This window comes from Mus caroli, unplaced genomic scaffold, assembly GCF_978045245.1.
Source record: "Mus caroli unplaced genomic scaffold, Mus_caroli_1 scaffold_11, whole genome shotgun sequence".
Classification (NCBI taxonomy): Eukaryota; Metazoa; Chordata; class Mammalia; order Rodentia; family Muridae; genus Mus; species Mus caroli.
This window is the reverse complement of record NW_028227266.1, coordinates 58,330,506-58,353,714: the sequence shown is the minus strand read 5'-3', so window position 1 is coordinate 58,353,714 and position 23,209 is coordinate 58,330,506. Positions and strand designations below refer to the sequence as shown.

The 23,209-nt window shown below is 41.1% G+C and overlaps 2 protein-coding genes across 2 annotated transcripts in view; one reads left to right on the top strand and one right to left on the bottom strand.

The window, feature by feature from the left end:
• The window catches only part of Myo9a (myosin IXA), a 195,800-nt gene extending 173,187 nt beyond the window's left edge, over window positions 1-22,613 (bottom strand). The window contains exon 1 of the mRNA XM_085844683.1: window positions 22,539-22,613. The gene's annotated coding sequence lies outside the window, so the exon portion shown is untranslated. The remainder of the gene's footprint in view (window positions 1-22,538) is intronic.
• On the top strand, window positions 223-15,130 carry Senp8 (SUMO peptidase family member, NEDD8 specific). The gene is made up of 2 exons (XM_021172802.3): window positions 223-276; window positions 12,944-15,130. The coding sequence occupies exon 2, from the start codon at window positions 12,980-12,982 to the stop codon at window positions 13,622-13,624; it is 645 nt and encodes a 214-aa protein (XP_021028461.1). The 5' UTR covers window positions 223-276; window positions 12,944-12,979; the 3' UTR covers window positions 13,625-15,130.
• Window positions 22,614-23,209: the final 596 nt, after the last annotated feature.

Here is a 23,209-nt window from a genome sequence, read left to right as displayed (position 1 = left end):
CCGCCCGGCCCCGCCTCCGCACGTGACGCCGCTGGAGCGGGCAGCCTGCGCTTGCGCGGACACGCCCATTTTCCTCCACCCTCCGAATGGCCCCGCCTCCCCACTCCTTTTTCACTTTACGGCAGGGCTGAGAACTCCGTGTTAGATTCTGGATTACTAGATAAAAACGTCGTAAGGTTGGAAAGGCAAACTCTGGGATTACGACCTTAGGTCTCACTTTCCGGCCAGTACAGAGCTCCCTGAAGGCTGGTTGGGTTGGTGAGGCCTGAGGAATAGGTAAGACGCCTCCTCCCTACTTGGGTTTGTCTCAATTTTTGGAAGCAGTGGATCGCTTTGCGCTCCACGCAGACTCTAGTGTGTCCGAGCCCCTTCCTCATTCTGCGGCTGGATTCTCAGTGCCGCCCCTTTTCCACACACGCACGCCCCTCCCCCCACTTGTTCCCGCCCCCCGTGGCCAAGTATTTCTTTCCATTCATTCCACAGACTTTTCACTGAGTTGTTTCTATGCTGTAAAACCCAGAATATTAGAAGAAAATGAAAAAATATCCGCTTTTTCGAAGTGCTGTGATGTAGGAAACAAAGAATCCGCAATGGAAACACAGTAAAATAACACGGGATGAGCTGAACACAAACGGGGGGGGGGGGGGTGTCCTTGATTGCAGAAGAGGACTTTTCCCAAATGATTTTCAGGCCTGTGGAGAACTCGTGTTAAAACCTTGGTGGACCGAAACTGGCCAGAAGAAAATGGGAGAAGTAGAGAAAGGCTAGTACAAACGCATGTGACAACGACCTATGAGTAAAAAGCAAGAGGATTGGCATATACCTAGTAAAAACCGCGCAGGTAGACTTCCGTTTGAAACAACCAGACTATGTGGCGAGTGAATTTAAGGCCAATCTTGATCACAAGGCGGGGAAAACTTAACTATAACAAGTGAAAGAAATAATCAGATGCAGGTGCAAAGGCTGTTTTTGAAGATGGCCGATTGCCTGGGATGGCTGGCCTGTTAGCTCCTGAAAGAATAAGGCAGCTAGATCTCCAAGTGGGAAGCCAGTCTGAGCCAATTTTAAAAAAAAGCAGATATGGTAGTACACGCCTTTAATTTCTTCATTTGGGAGCAGAGGCAAGCCAGCCTGGTCTGCATAGAGAGTTTCAGGCTAGCAGGGAAACCTTGCCTCAAAGAATAAAGCGAAGTTTAGCTCAGTGAGTAGAACAAGCACTAGATTCTGGGGGCTGTGTCAGTCCTGACTTAGGGAGGCATGAGGGGTGAGTGAAGGGTAAGCTATGGAACCTGAAAGTGAATGATTGAAGGGTGAGGAGGGGTAGAGAAGAGAAGAACAGCAGGAGAACACGAGCCTGTCTGTCCACTAGAATCACCTAGGATGCTTTTCTTTTTTTAAGTAAAACTAACACTGACCCCTCCAACAAACTATAGCTCACTAGATGACTAATGTTAAGGGTAGAGTCCAGCAAGCTACACAGGAGTGATGAGTGGTGTGAACAGACAAGAAGCTGAGGGAGTTGATTTCAAAACCTTAAAAGCAGGAACCCTTTGACAAGAAAGAATTGAAGATGAGATGAGAAGCTCTAGCAGAAGACTGAAAGAATTAAATGACTGCTCTGGGAACTGAGAGAAGGGAAGCCACTCCTGCCTTTCCAGTCAGGACAGTTCCCTGTGCGTGGGAGGGGAGGGAGGGCATGTAGGCGGGAAGTTTGCAGCTAGTGCTAGGCCATGCTCCTCCGCTGAGCTCTATCCCCAGCTTCTTTCAGTTTTTGCCCGTGCTTTGGGTTTTTGCAATAGGGTCTCACTGAATTGCCTGGTAGCCAAGGCAGGCCGTAAGCTTTCGGATCCTCTTTGCATCAGCTGCCACTTCTGCTTCCCATCTCCAATCCTAATCAGATCACCTCAGTTATGGACCCTTCCTCTTCTTGGTAACCTGGTTGTATAAGCTATATGTCCAGGCTCAAAGCTAAAAAACCATCTACATTTTTAGCCCCTCCCCAAAAACAGAGATGAGCCAATTATGGGATTCTAGGCCCAACATCCACTCACCCTAGACATTCCTGTACACTCAGCCTTGACAATTCAAAGTGTCTTTCTCATTTATTAATTTAAGAGCAAGATGTTTAAAATGCAGCCTTCTTACAGTCCCACAATATTGAGGGATACAGGCTTTTAAACAAAGAAAAAATTCACTTGACAGAAAAAGTTGTATGAGGAAAAGCCCAAGAAAGCATAGCTGCTGTGTGTTAACTAGGGTTAATCAAAAGAAACCTGTCTGTCTGCCTCCAGATAAGAGTGTTTCTGATAAGGCCAGAGCATTGTATGAAGGAAGAGTAGGGTGGGAGAAAGATGAAGATGATAAAATGTGAATATATTATGAAGAACCTTGAAATCCATGTTACAGGACTTAAAGTATCTAAGCAATTTATAAATATAAATGACAAAAAAAAGCTCTTAACCTCTATTTCTTTCTTCCTTCCTTTCTTTCTTTCTTTCTTTCTTTCTTCTCCCCCCCCCCCCCCACCCACGACAGGGTTTCTCTGTGTAGTCCTGGCTATCCTGGAACTCACTTTGTAGACCAGGCTGGCCTTGAACTCAGAAATCCACCTGCCTCTGCCTCCCGAGTGCTGGGATTAAAGGCGTGCATCACCACGCCCGGGAGCCCTTAACCTTTTACAGTCTAGATGCCTTTGGAAGTTTGGTCTGTCAACCTGATCTCAGAAAATTCACTTAAATGTATACAGTAAAATACATAGAAGTAGCTGGGCGTGGTGGCGCACACCTTTAATCCCAGCACTCGGGAGGCAGAGGCAGGCGGATTTCTGAGTTCGAGGCCAGCCTGGTCTACAAAGTGAGTTCCAGGACAGCCAGGGCTACACAGAGAAACCCTGTCTTGAAAAAACCAAAAAAAAAAAATACATAGAAGTAAGAAACCAACGTTAAGTATGTAAACACCTTAAAATATATAGTGTAGTTACAGATGTACTTCGTTGCACATTAAGTAGCATGTAGCAACAGGCCTAATTATATAATGTCAAAAGAGTAATGAGTGTAAATTGCATTGAGATAACCTGCAACAACTGTAATATGATGTGAAAAGATCAGATTTTTAGTGACAAAAAACTGTTAATACTACAGTGATTGCCTACAATTATTGAAGAAAATGATAAATTTGAGCCAGGATCAACTGTTAATAAAGGACATTTTTTCCCCAACTCCAAGCTCTTAGAACCCTTGAATTTTAATCATGTCCATCTGTATGGATCCCCAGTTTCCAAATTCTCCAGTGTAATAGTCGTAAGCACAAATATGGCATAGTAGATCTGAATTTGGAAAAGATGATTGGTTGGAGTAAGGATAGAGAAGTGGTTACTTTTCTGTCCCCTAATAGCCAAAGACCTTCATTGGGGGGCGGGGGGTGTGTGTAATTGCAATTCTAGAAAATAATTCAGGGAGGTAAATTGAAGCTATTGTTAGAAAATATGTATGGCAAGCTGTAACTTCTGCTTCATCTGGAAGATAATGAGTTGTTAAAGTCTTTTGGAAGAAAATTATTCCAGTTCTATTTGAAAAAGTTAATGCAGAATAATGCCTAAGTTAGTTGTCAAAAAGAGAAGATAGAGTTGGTGTGATGGCAAAGGCTTTTAATCCTAGTACTTAAGAAGCAAAGGGAGACATATCTCTGCATTCAAGGCCAGTCTGACCTACCAAGCAAGTTCAGGACAACCAGAGATACATATCAAGACCCTGTCTGGCGTGGTGAGGTAGAAATCAAATGACTAGCTAATAAACTGATTTTGAAAAAGTAAATTGGCCCTTGAGGCTCAATAGGGTATTGAATATATATATACCCTAGCACTTTAGAGGGTAAAGCAGGAGGATCCCAGAGAGCTTGAGCTATCTCAAAAAAACAAAAAACCAACAACAACAACAAAAAAGCACATCCATCCCCAGTATGCATCAACTGGAATCTTATGTGACCAAGAGGTAAGCCCAGCCTTTAGAATTACTAGGTCTTTAGTATTTTTCGTTCTTGTGTAAAGCAAAAAAACCTAACCACATGCTTAAAGCTATTAATAACAGTTTCTTGATCAGATTGCATCTATATGTGTGTGTATAAATGTTGGACTTGAAATCAGGATACCTGTTTCTCATCTATAGCCTACCACCCTACACAAACCAGATCTCATCTGATTTCAGAAGCAAAGCAGGGTCAAACCTGGTTGTTACTAAGATGGGAGAACATTGTTGCCAATCCTTTCAACCCCTAAAATGAGTAAAACCCATTAACAAAAAGATCCTCAAGGCCCAGATAACCATCTCCTTAGACATCAATGAGTGTACACCAATGAGTTACTGCTCAAATCCGAGTTGGTACCCAAATTATGTGCTTATCAAGTATAGTTAAAACATGAATGGAGTTTCAGAACGACTAATCAGAGTACAGTTCCTTAACTTGCAGAGCCAGGTTCTCTGAGAAGCCATCTTCTTCAGCATTACTTGCTTGTACTGACTTTCTGTTCACCACAGACTAAAAACTCAAGCTCTGTAAAGTGTGAGGTTCCGCTATTCGTCCCCTTTGTGAGGTGGGGGATGGGAACAAGATTATCTGACATTGGAAATAACACTAAAAGCTAGTGAAGCTTTTAAGAATTTCATTGCTTATAGAAAAATCTCTGTAAGGTCCTTTCTCTAACTTCCAATTAAATGGCTACCTCTTCCATAATTATCTGTTTTAAAGGTACTATATCATACTTTGTACACTGAGAAACCCTCAGTTGTCTCAATTATAGCTATTATCTTGAGAATCTGTATTATAGGTTCAAAGATCTTAGTCCTACCTTCTCTGGTGGCCAATGAGTAAAACTCTCACAGAGTGGTCTGATAAACTTGGTTCCTACAAAACAGAGGCTTGGGAATTTCTACCCTTAGCTTCTTTTCTCCCAAGTGTTTTTGTAACAACTTTTAAGTTTACATTAACAACTAAACTAAATAACTCAAAATAGCTAGCCCTACTAAATATTTGATTCAGCCCTGGTCCAATTTTGTGTAAGTTGGTGGGGGTGGTCTGGTTTGTTGCTGTTGTTGTTACCAAAGCTCGTGCTTAGAATTAAATTTGGTGTCCTGTGCATGCTTTGCAAGTGCTTGACCACTGCCCTGTGTCCCAGCCTTTTGTTTTGTTTTGTCTTGAAACAGTTTGCTAAATTGCCTACCTATACTGACCTCAGATTTGGGATTACAGGCATGGGCACTGTGCACAGCTACAAATATTCTCTTATTTCCATTGATGTACCTTTCTCTAGGAGAAATTTTTCAGTGTAGAATTGCTGGTCTTAAGGATGTATACACTTTGAAAATTTAATAGCTACTGCCTAAAGTTCTTTTCCAAAAGAATTCTAGTTCCTACAGCAGTACAGTTTCCTTACACATTTTTCTTATGTTAGAGATTATTATTAGTATGTATGTTTCTCCCTCTAGGGTAAACTGTCACCCCAACTCGAAAAAAATTACATGTATCTTTTTGTTTTATGTATATAGGCGTACCGTGTGCATACAGTGCCTTCAGAGGCAAGCAGAGAGTGTCAGGTCCCCTGGAACTGGAGTTCCAGATGTTTATAAGCTGCCTTGTCTGTACTGGGTATCAAACTTAGGACCTCTAGAAGAGCAGTCAGTCCTCTTAACTGCTGAGTCATCCCTCCTAGCCCTGTGTTTTAACCCCTTTCTCTTTAGTAATGAAAATGGAAAGCCTACTAGCATTTTCTTCATTTATTTTTTTTTCTATTGTATCTTTATAATTTAGATCTGTTTTGTTAATTTTTGTCTTTTCATTTTTCCTTTTAAGAACTATTTTCTTATAAACATTGCGGATACATAGTTTATATAGTAAATAGTATCAGTCTTTATTACTTGATATTAAAAATTTGTTTATGCTATGTTTTTATGTCTGTCTTACATTTTTGCAGGTATTTCTGTCATTCTGCTTTATAGTCTTGGGTTTATGTATTTGTCTTACTTACATGGAAGGCCTCTTCTGCAAGAATAAAAATTATTTAGTGTGGTGTTGGTTTGAATGAGGATGGTACCCAGAGACTCGATATTTGAATACTTGGTCCCCTGTTGGAGAAACTGTTTGAGAAGGGTTGGGAAATGTGGCCTTGTTGGAGGAAGTGTGTCACTGGGGATGGACTTTGAGGTATAAAGAGCCCATGTCATTCCCAGTTAGCTCTCTCTCCTTGTGGTTGTACCTCAAATATCCCACAGCGACTGCTCTGCACCATGCTTCCCTCCCTGTTGCCATGCTCCCTGCCATGACAGTCATAGAGCATGATGGCATGACATGGAGGTCATGGTTAACCCTCTTAAACTATACACTAAATAAATTCTTCCATAAGTTCATTAGTCATGCCATCTCATCACAGCAGTAAGAAGGTGACTAAAATAAGTAACACTTTTAGAACTTAATATTTTAACTTTAGGTTTTTGCCAGTTGAACCTTTACTTAAGTTTTTGGGGGGCTAATGAAGTAAGTCATCATGAACCTAGACTAGAGTTGAACTCATGGTCCTCCTGCCTGTGCATCCTCACTGCTAGAATTATAGGCATGTGCTACCACACCCAGCAGCTGCAGGACTAATCTTTAGTCATCTGAAGTCTAGTTTTATCTTCTTTGTCACCCTTCCAGACCCATTTACATTCTCAAGCTGATTAAGAATGGCATCTTGGGCTGGAGAAATGGTTCAGTAAAGCACCTGCCACAGAAACACAAATTCATGAGTTCAAATCCTTAACACCAACGTACAACAGCAGGCATGATGGCTCACATTATAATCTACCTCTTGGTAAAAAGTTAAGAGGATCTCTAGTTCTTGCTAGCCAGCCAATCTAGCCAAGTGAGGGAAATCTAGGTTCAGTGAGAGATCCACTCTCAAAAATAGGTGGTAAGCCATTGAGGAAAACACCCAACGTTGACCTCTGCCCTCTACCTACACACACACACAAATGTGCACACACATATAAGGACATGAACAATACACATACAAACACTCATATATACCACACCCACACAAAAAGGCGAATTACTGCATAATCTTACTGTCTTAAATGAAAAATTGTTCTTACATTAATTTTTCATATTCCAAAAAACCTATAACTATATAAAATTAAAATTGCTAAACTATCTAAGCTTGCCTTGAACTTTGCAATCAAAGCAGGCCTTTAATTTACCTCTTGCCCCAGCCTCCAAGCACCAGGGGTTATAGGTCTGTACCATACCACCAGGCCTGAGTGGCCCATGCTACTTTGGCCATTGATTGCTATTTCTAGTTATGATAGAAATAGCAAATAGAAAGTGTTAGTGTTAGAATAAATTTCAAAGGATCATCTGGTCTATATCCGTGGTCCAGAGCATAACAAGGGGCAAGCAAGGTGGCTCAGTAGATAAAAGCACTTGCCTGCAATCCTCACTGGGTTTAATCCTCAAGAGTCTCACTTGGTAGAAAGAAGAAACCAATTCCCAAAAGTTCCTCTGACTTCGATCTGCACGCCATGACATGCATGACCTCAGACATACACTAAATAATAATAATTTTAAATGTTTCTAAATAAGAGTGAAGGCCCAGCATGGTGGGCCTTTAATCCCATGCCTTTAATTCCAGCACTTGAGAGACAGAGGCAGGCAGATCTCTGATATTGAGGCCAGCAGGGGTACACAGAGAAACCCTGTTCCAAAACAAAACAAAAAAATTTCCTTTGTGATAGTTTTGTGTTTCTAAGAAGTTTTCAGAATAGACTTCTCAATTTTACTCTGGTAGAATACCCACTTACTAAATCTCTCCAGTTTGTGAGGCATTAAAACTATATGACTTAATAAAATCTAATCTCTGTACTTGAGAGAGTTATATAAACTCGATGGTAATTTTTACATAACACCTTATATAAAGTTTTTGAATATCTCTTGAGAAAAAGAAAAAACTATCAAACGCATGAAGTGATTGCCCATGCTGATAATCAACTCTTGAGGGGCTGAGACAGGATCACTGTGAGTTAGAAGCCAGCGTGGGCTACGTAGCAAGTTCCAGGCCATCCTGGGTTACAGTGTTAGACCCTGTCTCAAAACACAAATAACAATAGACTCCAATGCTTTAGGGTTCCGTTAAGAGGAAATATCTAACTGGGGGAAATGGAAACAAAAGATTGAGCTTTCTTTTTTTTCTTTTTGATTTTTTGAGACAGGGTTTCTCTGTGTAGCCCTGGCTGTCCTGGAACTCACTCTGTAGACCAGGCTGGCCTCGAACTCAAAGACTCTCCTGACTCTGCCTCCTAACTGTTGGAATTAAAGGCCTGCAACCCGGCTAGGCCTGCTCTTCTAATACTTGTAAACATCAAATTATTTTCAAATGATATTTTTGAACTATCTCCCTATCCTCTGGATGCAAAACTTTTGGTGACATAATAGATATCTATTATAATCTTATGCCTTAATCTTTATCTTACTGATATTTCTTCATTTTACACTGACATATACCCTCTGATAAAAGTTGTACATTAGCCAGGCAGTGGTGGTGCACGCCTTTAAAGAAAAAAGTTGTACATTAATAGTCTCTCTTTACAGAAGAGGAAATTGTGACTTAATGAAAGTAATTTATTTGTTTTACACAGCTGATACAAAACAGAACCAAATCTGTAAATGTTCAGGTTGAAAGCTTAGTGTTCTTTTCTTGGCCATGGTGGTTTGGCCTAAGCCTAGTTTACTTCTCTTTTCATTAGAATTCAGAGTGTTGAATTATCATGGTCAAACTCTATGAAGTCAAATCAATCCTTAGTCTATATACTTTTTTTTAAATTTGTGTCTATGTAAGTCTGTGTGTGTCTGTGTGTATGTGGCAAACTGTCCATTCAGGTACTTGTCTTCCAGGCTTATTTATATCTGTGACTGGCTACTAAGCTAGGGGTCATAAAGACCTAACAGACAGACAGCTCAGATATTTCCACAGGTTGTATATCCAGACATTCACCCCTAGACTGTAGTTATTGATTGTATAAAACAGTGGTTCTCAACCTTCCTAATGCTGCGACCCTTTAATACAATTCCTCATGTTGTAGTGACCCCGAACCATAAGATGATTTCTTTGCTATTTCATAACTATAATTTTGCTACTCTTATGAATTGTAATGTAAATATCTGATATGCAGGATATCTGATATTCAACTCCCAAAGGGGTTGCAGATTGAGAACCTCTGGTATAAAGGAACGCTATATCCAGGAAGCCTGGCTTGAGACATGTGACTAGCCATTCCCTTTAGAGTAAGACAATCTTATATCAAGTGCAAGTACTTAGTCCCCACCAGTTTGCACTGACAAACTGACTACACCGTCATTTGTCGTCAGCCCTAATATTAATAGGATCATTTTTCTAAACAATCATTTCAACTTTTATATCTGTCATAAAGAACAAACAAATTATGGTTTCACATATTTTCTTTTATGAATATCTCTTGAGAAAAAGAAAAAAAACTATCAAAAGCATGAAGTGATAGCCCATGCTGATAATCAACTCTTGAGGGGCTGAGAAGGTTAGAAGCCAGCGTGGGCTACATAGCAAGTTCCAGGCCATCCTGGGTTACCGTGTTAGACCCTGTCTCAAAACACAAATAACAAAACTATTAGATGTTAATACAAAGGACGCTGTTACGTCTCCTGAGTAAGCATTTTATTTTTACCTTATAGACATTGTGAATGTTTAACTTAGCTCTCTGATTAGCTGCCAAAAAGCCAAGTTTGTGGCTCACCCATAACCAGTGTGTTCTATGCCTCGCTGACTTCCCTCCTGACTCCGGTTTGTCTGAACTCTAGTTATTCTTTCCTCTTCATCCCCCCACCCCACCCCAGTTCTCTTGCTTTCACACTGAGTGTAGAACCCAGGGCCTGCACATGACAGAAAATGGACTACCCTGAGCTGCTCTCCCTGCACTGCTGTTCTTCTTTAATAAAAACTTAATTTGTACTTGGCAGGTCAGTGAAGGAGGATTGCCCAAAATTTCAGGCCAGCCTGATCTACATAACAAGTTTAAAACCAGCCAGGGTTTCTTACCAAGAGAGACTTTGTCTCAAAATATTTGTTAAAAGATTTATTTATTTTATGTGTGTGAATACACTGTAACTGTCTTCAGACACACCAGAAGAAGGCATCAGATCCCATTATAGTTAGTTGTGAGCCATGTGCCTGCTCTGCTGGGAATTGAACAAGGGTCTCTGTAAGAGCAGTCAGTGCTCTTAACTGCTGAGCCATCTCTCCAGCCTTCAAAACATTTTTAATCTCTTAATTTATGGTATTCTATGTATTAAAAAATAGATGTAGTTTCTCATAAGCAGTCTTATATTGTTTTTGAAGTTTTTCAGATTATCACATGCTACGTGTATATAAGACTGTCATTATCACCTCATTTTACTTTATAAGATCCTGATATCATTAATCACCTCATTTTACTTTAGCATTTTTTTTTGAAAGGTATTTTTTAATACATCTTTTTGTGGTTTTGGTTTGGTTTATCAAGACAAGGTTTCTCTGTACAGCCCTGGCTTTCCTGGAACTAGTTCTCTAGACCATGCTAGCGTCAAACTCACAGAGACCCACCTGCCTTACCAATCAAGTGCTGTGAACTAGAGGTATGCACCATCACTGTCCAGCTTTGTTTATGGTTTTATATGATTTTGATTACATGAAATTGGTTATATCAAACTTGTATGGCTTTTTGAAGTATAACCAAATGGTAAAAATAATTGATCTAATAGTTAGGATTGGTTAGATTGGTGTCATAATCCTGTGTCCTTATATTATGCTTTTGGTTTTTTTCTTTCAATCTGCCTGTGGTTTTAGAAATACTGCTGAGTGGCCAGCTCAGTGCATAGCAGTTAACCACTACCTCAGTTGAGTCTGTAGGCTCAAGTAAGCCATCTTCTACACCTGCAGATTTGCCTTTGTTAGCACAGCCTGGGCTGTTCACATGCATATTAATCCCAGAGACACCTTGCCTGTGTTTCCTCTAAATTAGCCAACCTGTTATTTAAACAAGTGAATATGAATGAGTGTTTTGTTTCCCGCCCCCATTTTGTGTCATCTAGTTGATATCATGAAAAAAATTCATATACATACATACATACATACACACACACACACACACACACACACACACACAAACAACTTTTTTAACTCTTTAAGTTCTGGGCTTATTTGATGCATGCCTTTAATACTAGCACTCAGGAGACAGAGGCAGAAGAATTTGTTTGAGTTCTAAGCAGGTCTACATAGTGAGTTCCAAGCCAGCCAAATCTATATGGGAAGAACCTAGCTGAAATAAATAAACTCTTTAATTATCTTCAAGGGAACTTATTTGGCCTTCTTTGCAGCTCTGAGTTATGTTATGTTCTTTTTTAAGATGCTCTTTTTACTGGTGACCAAAACCAAGGCAATGGGTCAACAATATAGGTTATCAAGAGAAAGCACTTGCTATGCAATCCTGGTCATGTGAGTACAATATCCTGAACCCAAAAGATGGAAGGAGAAAATTAACTCCTGCAGGTTGTCCCCTGACCACCACATGTGCATCATGACATGCATCCAAATATACACATATACACACAAACAATAAATACATGTGAATTTTTTCAAATAACAAAACTATTTAATTCATTGCTCAAAATGATACTAGCAAATCAGTGTTAAAACTAAGCCAGGAACCCTGATTCCTATGCACATATGTATCACAATGTCAAAAGAACTTCTGACAGACGTTATAAACATTAATTACATAGTCTTCATCCCACTCATTGAAGTTTAAATATGGGAAATAAGCAAAAACGTCACCTCTGCATAAAGCTGGGCAGAATTAGAAATGAGTTACATTTGCATTACTTTATCTGCATGGTTTTCTGTTCTTGAGGTCCCCACACTTGTCACTGAAGCTCTCACCACTGTCACGTCCTATTATAAAAGGAAGAAGTACTTAACTTAGCTGTTTAAAATTAATGCTGTAATGGAAACTATTTCATTCACCTTTAGTATAAAAATAATTTGTTGGGGGTATCATGCATTTTCATATTGAGACAAGATCTCGTGTTCATGATTATCATTTTGAGACAGTCTCATGTAGCTCAGGCAGACCTCTGACTTACTATGTAGCTAGGATTGACCATGAAATCCTGATTCTCCTGCCCCTCCCTCCCAAATATAGGGATTACAGGCATGCACTACCACGCCTGACTGTGCATATTCATTAGAGTTAGAATGTGTTTACTGCTAGGATTTGGGCAAAACATCAGTTATAATTCTAACCAGTCTCTACATTTAAATATAAAGTTAAAATTCTATATTGTCTCTGAAATTTTTCAACTTCATTCTAATTATTCATGTCCTGTACATAAACTAAACTTGCCGGGCGTGGTGGCCCACGCCTTTAATCCCAGCACTCGGGAGGCAGAGGCAGGCGGATTTCTGAGTTCGAGGCCAGCCTGGTCTACAAAGTGAGTTCCAGGACAGCCAAGGCTACACAGAGAAACCCTGCCTCGAAAAAAAAAAAAAAAACATAAGCTAAACTTTCTTTAGTGTGTTTGTTTGTTTTGTTTTGTTTTGTTTTCTTTTTTTATTTTTGATTTTTTAAAACAGGGTTTCTCTATGTAGCCCTAACTATCCTGGAACACACTCTGTAGACCAGGCTGGCCTCTAACTCAGAGACCTACCTGCTTTTGCCTCCAAATGCTGGGATTAAAGGCATGCACCAGCACTGCCAGGCTTTAGTGTTTTATGATGATAGCACTGGTGGAAATTATTGATTAAAAACTGTAGAACTATATGTCATATTTACCCCAGTCCTGTAAGAGTAGCTACTATTTATAACCCAATATCACATTCAGCAGTAAATATTGTCTTCTGACTCTCCTTCAGCTTCTGGAATTTCTGAGAATCCCTGCTCAATACAAGATGGACCCTGTGGTCTTGAGTTATATGGACAGTCTATTGCGGCAATCAGATGTCTCACTATTGGACCCTCCAAGCTGGCTCAACGACCACATTATTGGGTTTGCCTTTGAATACTTTGCCAATAGTCAGTTTCATGACTGCTCAGACCATGTCTGCTTCATCAGCCCTGAAGTCACCCAGTTCATTAAGTGCACCAGCAGCCCTGCAGAAATTGCCATGTTCCTTGAACCCCTGGATCTTCCCCACAAAAGAGTGGTATTTTTAGCCATCAATGATAATTCTAACCAGGCAGCCGGAGGTACCCACTGGAGTTTGTTGGTTTATCTCCAAGATAAAAATAGCTTCTTTCATTATGATTCCCATAGCAGGAGCAACTCAATCCATGCAAAGCAGGTAGCAGAGAAACTGAAGGCTTTCTTAGGGAGCAAAGGAGACAAACTGGTCTTTGTGGAAGAGAAAGCCCCAGCTCAACAGAACAGCTATGACTGTGGGATGTACGTGATATGTAACACCGAGGCCTTGTGTAAGAATCTCTTTAGACGACAGCCAGAATCCCCACTGCAGCTACTCACCCCAACATACATCACAAAGAAGAGAGGAGAATGGAAAGATCTAATTGCCAGACTTGCTAAAAAAACGAAGTAGCTACTGAAAAATGCTTGTGATGTTTGAAGTCTGGTCTTTCTGCCTTTCTCTATGGTGACAGCCTCAGTGCCTGAGGGAAAACCACTAGTAGATGAAAGTTTACAATTCCTGCTTCTTTATTGTTCTGAAAGAATGTCATCCTCTGTGTTCTCTGAATGGGAAGTTTCACTGTAACCCTGAGGAAAGCGGTACATTCTGTGGAAATGTCTTGAACTTACGTACCAAAACCTTAGTAACAAACCACTCACTACCCAGTTTCAAGTAAGAGCCTTCTTTTCTTGTTGGTATAAAACTATTATCCCTTTTGGTCTCCCTTCCTTGTTGGCTTATTCCAAAGAAGTGATGTTCCAAAGCAAACCAATAACATGAAGTCTAAAGACATGCACGAAGAAAACAGCAGAAGAACCAACATCTTTGTTTCACAGCCATAGTGAGAGAGGCATCCGACTGGAGGTGGATCATTACCTAACTCTACTTATAGCCTTTGGTTTATAAAAATAAGGCATTCTCTGGTGCAAAGGCTTTCCCGTCTGCAAATACTTAATAAAGATGACTTTAGCTCATCTTTATCTATTTCCTGGAATGCTTTAAGAACATGGAACTTCATTAAAATAAATGGCTGTGGATTGGGAACATAACTTTGAGGAAGAGCACCTGCTGTGGTGTGCAGGAAGCCTTGAACTCAATTCCAAATTGCAGTAAATAAAAACAAAACAAAACCACCTGCTGGTGTGTGGTGCATCTCTGGTTTCCCTGAGTGAGTGGGTGACTCAGCTCTAAGTGATGATGACTTTGTCTTTACATGGATGTAGTCCCTCCCTTTAACTAACATGCTTTAGTTCTCAAGCTCACAGGATCACCAACCAAGACTAGCTGTTATTTCAGACATGTTCTACTTTTGGTAGATAGAGCTTTTACACTAATCTAGCAGAGTTGTTTTCAGGTATGTTGTGGTAATCTCCATACTATTAATGATCTAAAACATAGGAGCAGTTTAGTTTTTAAATATAAAGGGAAAAAATGTCACCTTCCTCAAACTTAATCCAAAAAGTAAATGGTATAACTTTAAAATATGGAAACAAGAGTAAAATGAAATATTACTCCCCACAAAGCTATTGATAAATTTTTCTAGTTGTTTCAAGTAATTAACACAAGAAGTTGGGCACACATAATAATTAGACCCCGATAACAATTTGCAATGTATATGGGATGTAAAACACGAAAGATGTGATTCACTCACTGAAACTGACTTCAGCTACTTCTCCACTCTAACCCTGACCCCAGCCTTCATAACCCAAAATAACCTCTCCAGTCAGCAACTACAGAGGTAGTTACTCAGTTCCCTGGAGCCAGGAAGGGGAAGATGGTAAAAGTGTAAAAGCACAGGCTGCATAGCAGGCTTCAGTGTATGGGATCTGAAACAAGTTTAAAAAAGGAGAAAAAAAAATGGGAGAGAGGGGGTTCCATTTCAAGTTAGCCCATTTCAAACCAAAAGACTTAATGAAAGATAGGCAGGAAAATGTTAGAAATTGGCAGTGAGCCATAAATGAAAGAGACAAGACAGGGAGAGCAAGCTTAGGGACACAGGTTCTGATAGGCCACCAGTGGAGATAAAGGCAGCAAGCAGTGTCATTTCAGTGACTGTTTACTTAGGCAGCTGATCTAGACCATCGGAGAGTCTGCCCTCTGAGGGGAAGGTTATCTTTCGGGTAATACACAGTATGCTTGTTTGCTTAAACATCAGCCTGTCTCCCCTTTAAAAGCTAATACATGCGAGAGCAGTCTTGTCTAATTCCCTAAGGTTTGTCCCAGAATTATTTTTTAACTAAACTATTGTCTTTATTTAAAACCATAAAAATAGACAATCTTTTACCAAATACATAACATGTTTGAAATCAAACTTCAAGTTAGTCTTTTGTTGTGAGACAGCTCAGAGGATTAACACACTTCCCACCAAGCCTAATTTGACCCCCCCCCCAGGTCCTACTTAGTAAGATGAGAGAATTGGATTGGCTCCTTGTAAGTTGTCCTGTCTCCCAATGTACACCTTGGCATACTTGTAACTACTCACAATATATATAAATAAGTGTAAGAGAATCTTGAGTAGATCATTTGAAAATATTGATTTTGTATATAACAGATTTTGAGCTTACACGTAGTATTTCACTAGATACTAGGATAGTCCATAAGGTATATACCTGCTTAACCATACACCATTAATGTAATACTCATAATACTATACTAATAATATAAATACATTGATAATACTATTAATATATTTTTATTTCAAATATCCTATTGTGCTGCCCCATAAGTATATTTGAATATGTCTAACCTGGGTCTCAATATGGAATTGAGAAGTTACATATATAAACCCAACATTAGCTGGGAGTAATATATATGTATTCTCTACCTGAGGCTACACCTTCAGCCCTATATTTTATTTTTTGACTTCGTGGGTTTGGTTTGGGTTATTTTGTTGTTGGTGGTGGTGGTTTTTTGTTTTGTTTTTTTTTGTTGTTTTGTTGAAAAAGGGTTTCTCTGTGTAGCCCTGGAACTCAGGTCGTGGACCATTCTTTGTTGTGCAGTTAAATACTTTAGATACCCTTAAAAATATATGTCCATGTGTTGCTATAATTTAAAGTACTAGATAACATTATAAAGGTTTTATACATTTATAGCCATTTTTTTATTGTTGGTTTTTTTTTCAAGGGTAGAGGAATTGAGACAGTCTCTCATGGCCCAGGCTGGCCTACAACTTGATATGTAGTCACTTCTGATCCTCAGACCTCCAGCTTGGAGGAATGAGATTCCAGGTATATGCTACCACTCCTGGCTAATTTCATTTATTCTCATATTTTTTCCAAGTGGTCCTATTCCTATTTTATAATAAATAAATGCAATGTCAATTGTGTGGCCTCTGTCTCCTCATATCCTTTGCATCTCTTCCTTTCTTGATCCCAGAAAGCAATGCTGAATAGTCCTTGCTTGGACATTTTCTAGTGTAGTCTTGCTTTCCTTTCTGAATTGAACATGTTCTGTTGGCTCACTGCAGAAAGCAGCAATAACTGCCATGTAACTGTTAACAGCAGAACCTGAAGAGTCACTGGCTTTGTTTTATACATTAGGTCATCTTTGGACCAACTCCTGATGTCAATGTACTGATCTAATGTTCTGGAAAAAGCCCTACAGTGCACTTCCTATTTTAAATGGCCTTTCATATTCTTACATATGAAAGATGGAGAATAAAACAAGAGCAGACATCTGGATAAGCTATTAAAAATGGGAAGGGGGACTTTAGGAATATGTCAAAAAAAATCAGTACTAAGCAAAGATAAAGCAATTCTCCACAACATAAGGAAAGCTAGCCCCAAGTTCCAACATGAGACTGAGTTTCCTCTAAGGAAAATGAAGTGTTAAATGTACTTAAATAGAGTGTTCTTGCGGCTAGAGAGATGGCTCAGTGGTTGAAAGCGCTTACTCTTCTTGCAGAGACCCAGGTTTGATACCCAGCATCCTCATACGTGGTGGCTCACAACCATTGGTAACTCCAGTTCCAAGGACTTGACACTCTGAATTCTGCTGGCACCAGGCATACATGAGGTACACATAAATATATAAAGACAAAATATATTTGTATAAATCAAATAAAAACATTCTTGAGCAAGAGGTAACACGTGTCTGTGTGTCAAAGGACATGGCAGCTGTCTTCAGTGCCCAAAATAGGGGTACATTTTTATGCTGGAAAACAAAATTACTCTTAAGTCCTGCAGTTTGCATTAAAAGACAAGAGAAGGGCAGCTCTCTTCTCCTCACATACTAGTACCTGGTAGTCCCTGTGTACGGCGGGCCCTTTCCCCGCTGGGCAAGCTCAGACAAGATTTCTGAAGCAGTTCTGACCCAGGCTCTGCTCTCCCTGCCAGCTCACACTGCTCAGCACAGCCCTTCGCTCACACCCTCAAGCCCCGTGCTCCTCGAGTCTGCCTTCTCCCTGTGTCCCACCGGCCCAGAGCCTCCACTCCTATGGCTACCCTCTCCATCTGTGGACAGGGACCTTGTACAAACAATTCCTTCATGCATACATCATTGGCCTTCAGTGGTTTCTAGCCAACAACTTTAAATGTGTGAACTCTTATCTTTCGGAATCCACGAAGGCAGGTCTCCCTCCAAATACCAGCTTGTAACTTTCTCTTCCTCAGGGCCTGCCCCTGGGCTTTGTAACTCCTTCCCTCCCTCCCGATCCTCAACCCACTTTACTCTGGATTCTGTCCCGATTCCTCCACAAATGGCCCTCACTAGTACTTCTTATTTTATTAGCAGAGTACATAGCATTAAATCCTCCTTTTGAAACCATTCTTCTTTAACTGATGCAAGACCCAGTTTCCTCTCTCATCACTTTCTTACTTGCCAGTTTTCTTCTCCACACCCTGTGTTCTCAGGGTTTAGTACTACAGCCATTTTCTCACTGGACACTACTAAAACCAATGACAGATTTTGGCACATCAGACCTATACTCCTCTTCCAAGCTTCAACCTGTACATCCATGTGCCTGCTGCAAATCTTCACATGGGGATTCCCTAGCATCCTCACGTGCACCAAATCCCAAAGCTCAACTCATCTTGCCCCATCCATCCAACCTGTTCCTCCCCGTTGTCAGCAGTCATCCTTGACTTTTTCTCTCACACTCCGCATCCACTGCTTTTTAGTCCTGTTGATTCTACATGTAAATATCCTCTAATTCATGTTCTTCTGTCTCTCTGTATGTCTCTCCGTGTCTCTGCCCCCTTCCCATTTCAAACAACCATTCTCACACCAGGTATGGCGATGAACCCCTGTCATCCCAGCCCTTGGAAAGCAGAGGTAGGAGGAATATTGAAAGTTTGAGCCTGGTCTACACAGTGAATCCCAGGCCTGTAGTTCAGAGTGATTATAGAATGACACCTCATCTCAAAAAGACAGAAACAAAACTGACAACACAACCACTCTCTGTATAAGCTAGTGAATATCTTCTTTTTTTGGTTTTTCGAGACAGGGTTTCTCTGTGTAGTCCTGGCTGTCCTGGAACTCACTCTGTAGACCAGGCTGGCCTCGAACTCAGAAATCCGCCTGCCTCTGCCTCCCAAGTGCTGGGATTAAAGGCGTGCGCCACCACGCCCGGCGCTAGTGAATATCTTCTAAAGTATCTTCCAGGGCTCTCATGCTCCCCAGACTCTACTCCTCTCTGGCTTCTGCTGCTGTCTTCAATAGAGAGCTGGAAAATGTGGCCCCTGCTCACCTTCACTTTGTTCACCTCGCCTCTTCACCAGCCCCTCGTTCCTTTTTTTGTTTGTTTTTTGGTTTGGGGGGGGTTGTTTGTTTGTTTGTTTTTTGAGGCAGGGTTTCTCTGTGTAGCCCTGGTTGTCCTGGAACTCACTCTGTAGACCAGGTTGGCCTTGAACTCAGAATTCCGCCTGCTTCTGCCTCCCAAGTGCTGGGATTAAAGGAGTGAGCCACCACTGCCCGGCAGCCCCTCATTCTTACCTTAGATTCCTCTGTCCTTATTTCCTCCAACACTCTCTCTCTCTCTCTCTCTCTCTCTCTCTCTCTCTCTCTCTCTCTCTCTCTCTCTCTCTCTTTCCCCTAAACCTCTCACACATGACTTGATTTGTCTCAGTGGTAGAATGCTCGCCTACCTAACACACATAAGGCCCTAGGATGAGAAGAGGGAGGACAGGAGGGGAATGAGCACCAGCCTCTGCTGATCCTCCTCAGGTGAATCCTCTCTGATGCCCCAGACCAGTTTGCTTCCCTTGTTTATTCCCAGAATCAGAAGTCCTCTCAGTGGGTCCAGATCACATATCAGTTTTGGTATTGTGTCTCTCCTACTAAGTTGTAAGAGAGACACCACAAAAATAATCCTTGTGGTTGGCTAAATGGATAAATGAGAATATAGAAGCTATTTATCAAAGGAAAAAAAAAAAAAACCCTCATCTTCCTTCTGTGCCATAGCCACGGAAATCAAACGCTACACTTATCTGTGTGACTTTGCGTGCTTGCTGAAGACCGCGTGTATGGGGGAAGAGTCGATGAACGTTAGTAACCTGACAGAAAATGAGGAACAAACCAAACTGGCCAATCTAGCTACAGACATCTTTTCAACTGGCCTGCTGCTTTCTCGGGGGTTTCACATTTTACCTAAATCCGACCCAAGTGCAAGCACTATTTTAAATGTAACAGGGAGTTAGTTATATCAGGCTAATAGAGTGTCATTTTCTTTCTTTCTTCCTTTCTTTTTTTTTTTTTTTTTTTTTTTTTTCTTTCGAGTCAGGGTTTCTCTGTATAGCCCTGGCTGTCCTGGAACTCACTTTGTAGATCAGGCTGGCCTTGAACTCAGAAATCCACATGCCTCTGCCTCCCAAAGAGTGTATGTAATTTTCTAAGCCATGTTTGTCCCCAGTGTTGGGATTTTGGTCAGTTCTGACTTCAGGCTCTTAGGAATTCCAGTGATACAATGATACTTCAGTAACTTTTTTTTTCAATTTTTCTCCTTAAAGGACCAGAGAGATGGTTCAGTGGGTAAAGGCATTTACTATCAAGTCCGGCACCTGAGTTCAAACCTTGGAGATTCACACAGTGGAAGAAAACCAACTTCTACAAGTTGTTCTCCAATCCCTATAGGTGCACATAAAAATAGCGTGTGCTAAAAAAAAAAAAAAAAAAAAAAAAAGTGTACTTAAAAATACATTAGGTAAAATATTTAAGAATCAAAATGTCTCCTTGAGGAATTTAAAAAGTATGGTTTAGGCATCCAATAAGCATTCCAGAAGTAGGAATAATTACTATGTGTCAATTTAAAAACATACCAGTGCCAGGCATGGTCAAATATTGACTATAATTCAGGTCTTGGAAAATGGAAGCTGGAGGATCAGGAGTTCAAGACCCAGGCTCAGCCTCATGAGATCTTGTCTCAATGCCCCTGCCCAAATCCTTCAAAAAAGTCATCAAAGTATATGTACAATTTACATTCTTTCATAGAGTCAGCCAAAATCGTCTAGAAAAATCAATATGGATTATTGTATTGTATAATATAAAACTATCTCTAGCTCCATATAGCTCTGCCAGTATCGAGTTTTATATTTGCTTATTTATTGATTTTTTGGGGGCATGCTATGTAACCCTGCCAACCTGTGACTTGCTATATAGACCAGGATGATCTTCGAGTCTAAGGCAATCTTCCTGCCTCCTGGGTGGGAATCCCAGGTGCGCACCATCATGCACAGCTTACGTCGCTTTCTTGAAATTTAGCAGATAATAACTAGCATTTGTTTAGTCCTTTCTACATCCCAGGAACTTCTGAAGAGGTAGCATGAATTTTCTTGTATGATAATCACTGTTAACCTAAAAGGAAAGCTGGGCTTAGATAGCTCTTACAGGGTTTTCTATGTCTCACCTCATACTGTGCCCAGAAAGTCAGATTTGGGAGCTTGTTGGATTTTTGGATTATGGAGGCTCAATATGCACAATGTTTTGCTATCTTTAATTATTTCCAGGTATAGGTGTGTGCACATGGCAGCCAGTGTCCACAGATGCCAGAAGCATCAGGCCCTCTGGGGCTGAGGTTACAGACAGCTGTGAGCTGCCTGGTGTGAGTGCTGGGAACTGAACTAGAGTCCTCTGGAAGTGGACTTAACCACTGAGCCGTCTCTCCAGACTCAACCTGCACAATTTCCTCCTTCTTTTGGAAAAGAGGACACTGAGACTTGGAGTTGCCCAAGCCATGTACATACATTTTTTTTTTTTTTTTTTTGGTTTTTCAAGACAGGGTTTCTCTGTGTAGCCCTGGCTGTCCTGGAACTCACTTTGGTAGACCAGGCTGGCCTCGAACTCAGAGGTCTGCCTGCCTCTGCCTCCTGAGTGCTGGGATTAAAGGTGTGCGCCACCACCCGGCAAGTACGTACAAATTTAAATGCAGGTATACTGATTCTAAATCATGTATTCCTCTTCTGGTGGCAGTGGTGATGGTGGGTGCATGGGTGAGAGAGAGAGAGAGAGAGAGAGAGAGAGAGAGAGAGAGAGAGGTGGACAGGAGTTAATTTGTCTGGTGGAGCCCAGCCAGGCTGGCTTGAAGCTCACACTGTAACTGAGGATGCCCTTGAACTCCTGACCCTCCTGCCTTTCCCTCAGTGCTGGGGTTTACAGATGTGTGGTCCCAAGCCCAAGCAGAATTTATGTTCTTAACCAACATACGCTATGTCTTGATTGTTAGTAGTACTGGTGCTTTTCCGTTTTGTTCAGTAGAGAGGGGAAAGTACTATTAGAAACAAAAACTGGATGTAGCCTCCCTAGTTTCCAAGGGTGGGGATGCACCGCTTTAATCCCCGCCTGGGCCACAGAAGGGTGTTCCAGGACAGCCAGGGCTACCCAGAGAAACCCTGTCTTGAAAAAATCAAATTTAATTAACTAATTAATTTTAAAAAGAGGGGCTAGAAAGATGACTCAGTGGTTAGAGCACAGCTGCTCTTACAGAAGACTTGGGTTTGGTCCCCAGCACCCACATGGCCGCTCACAGCTGTCTGTAACTCTAGTTCCAAAGGGTCCGGTGCTTCTTCTCACCACACATGTAAATGGTGGACATGTATGCATGCAAGCAAAATACACAGAGAACAAAGAAGTCTTTTAAACAGATAAAGGTAAAGCAAAACATATATTTTAAATGGGATTAGTCATATGTGGATCAGAAGTATACAAGACCGAGCAACTATTACAAATAATGAAAGAAAAGAAATTTGGGGTTTTCAAAGGCTATCTCAAAGAAATTGAATAAGGCCTAGAGCAGAAAAGCCATCGTGGAGGTCATCGAGATGGAAGCATGTTAGAAGCAGGGCAGAAGACAGGGCAGGGGCTGTGCAGACACAGCCACTGAGGAATGTCTTACTATTGTAGAGAATGGCTATCCAGTCTCTCCATTCGGACATCTACACGCTGAATTCGGAGCTTTCTCTTGTGTGTTGTAGCATTCTGCTAAGTCTACCAGGCATGTCCAACCTTCTGACATTGCAATGTGATGAAATCATTTACAGAGTTCACAGTGGGGAACTGTGCAGTTGAGTTACCAAAGCAAAAAAAAAAAAAAAAAAAAATTAAGTTGAAGAAAAGAGAGGGAGAAATTAAATGGTTCAGCAAATAAAACTGCCTGCTCTGCAGCCTGAAGACGGAGTGAGAAGACTCCTGACCACCATGTGCCTGCCACCAACTCCTAACTGCTACACAGGTGCCGCCACACACACACACACACACACACACACCACACAGCCATGACAAATACATCTCCAATTGCCAAAACCAAGCCTCACAATTCACAATGTCTTAAGTACATTTACAAGTTTTGTATTGAGCTGCACTTGGCTTTTCTTGGTCGCATGTGACCCAAGCACCCTGAGTTGAACACTCCTCACCCCTGCCTGCACTTTGACTCCATGGACTCTTCAGAGAAACCATGAAAGCAGAAAGGCTACAGAAAGCCAAGGACCAGGAGACAGCGGACAGGCATAGTCTGACCCAGGAAATCAGAAGCAGTCTTGGAAAGCCTTGGAAGGTTGAGAGGTC

Bases quoted from the DNA above. Each gene is read 5' to 3' on its own strand.
- Senp8 (XM_021172802.3), top strand. From the start codon at position 12,980: ATGGACCCTGTGGTCTTGAGTTATATGGACAGTCTATTGCGGCAATCA.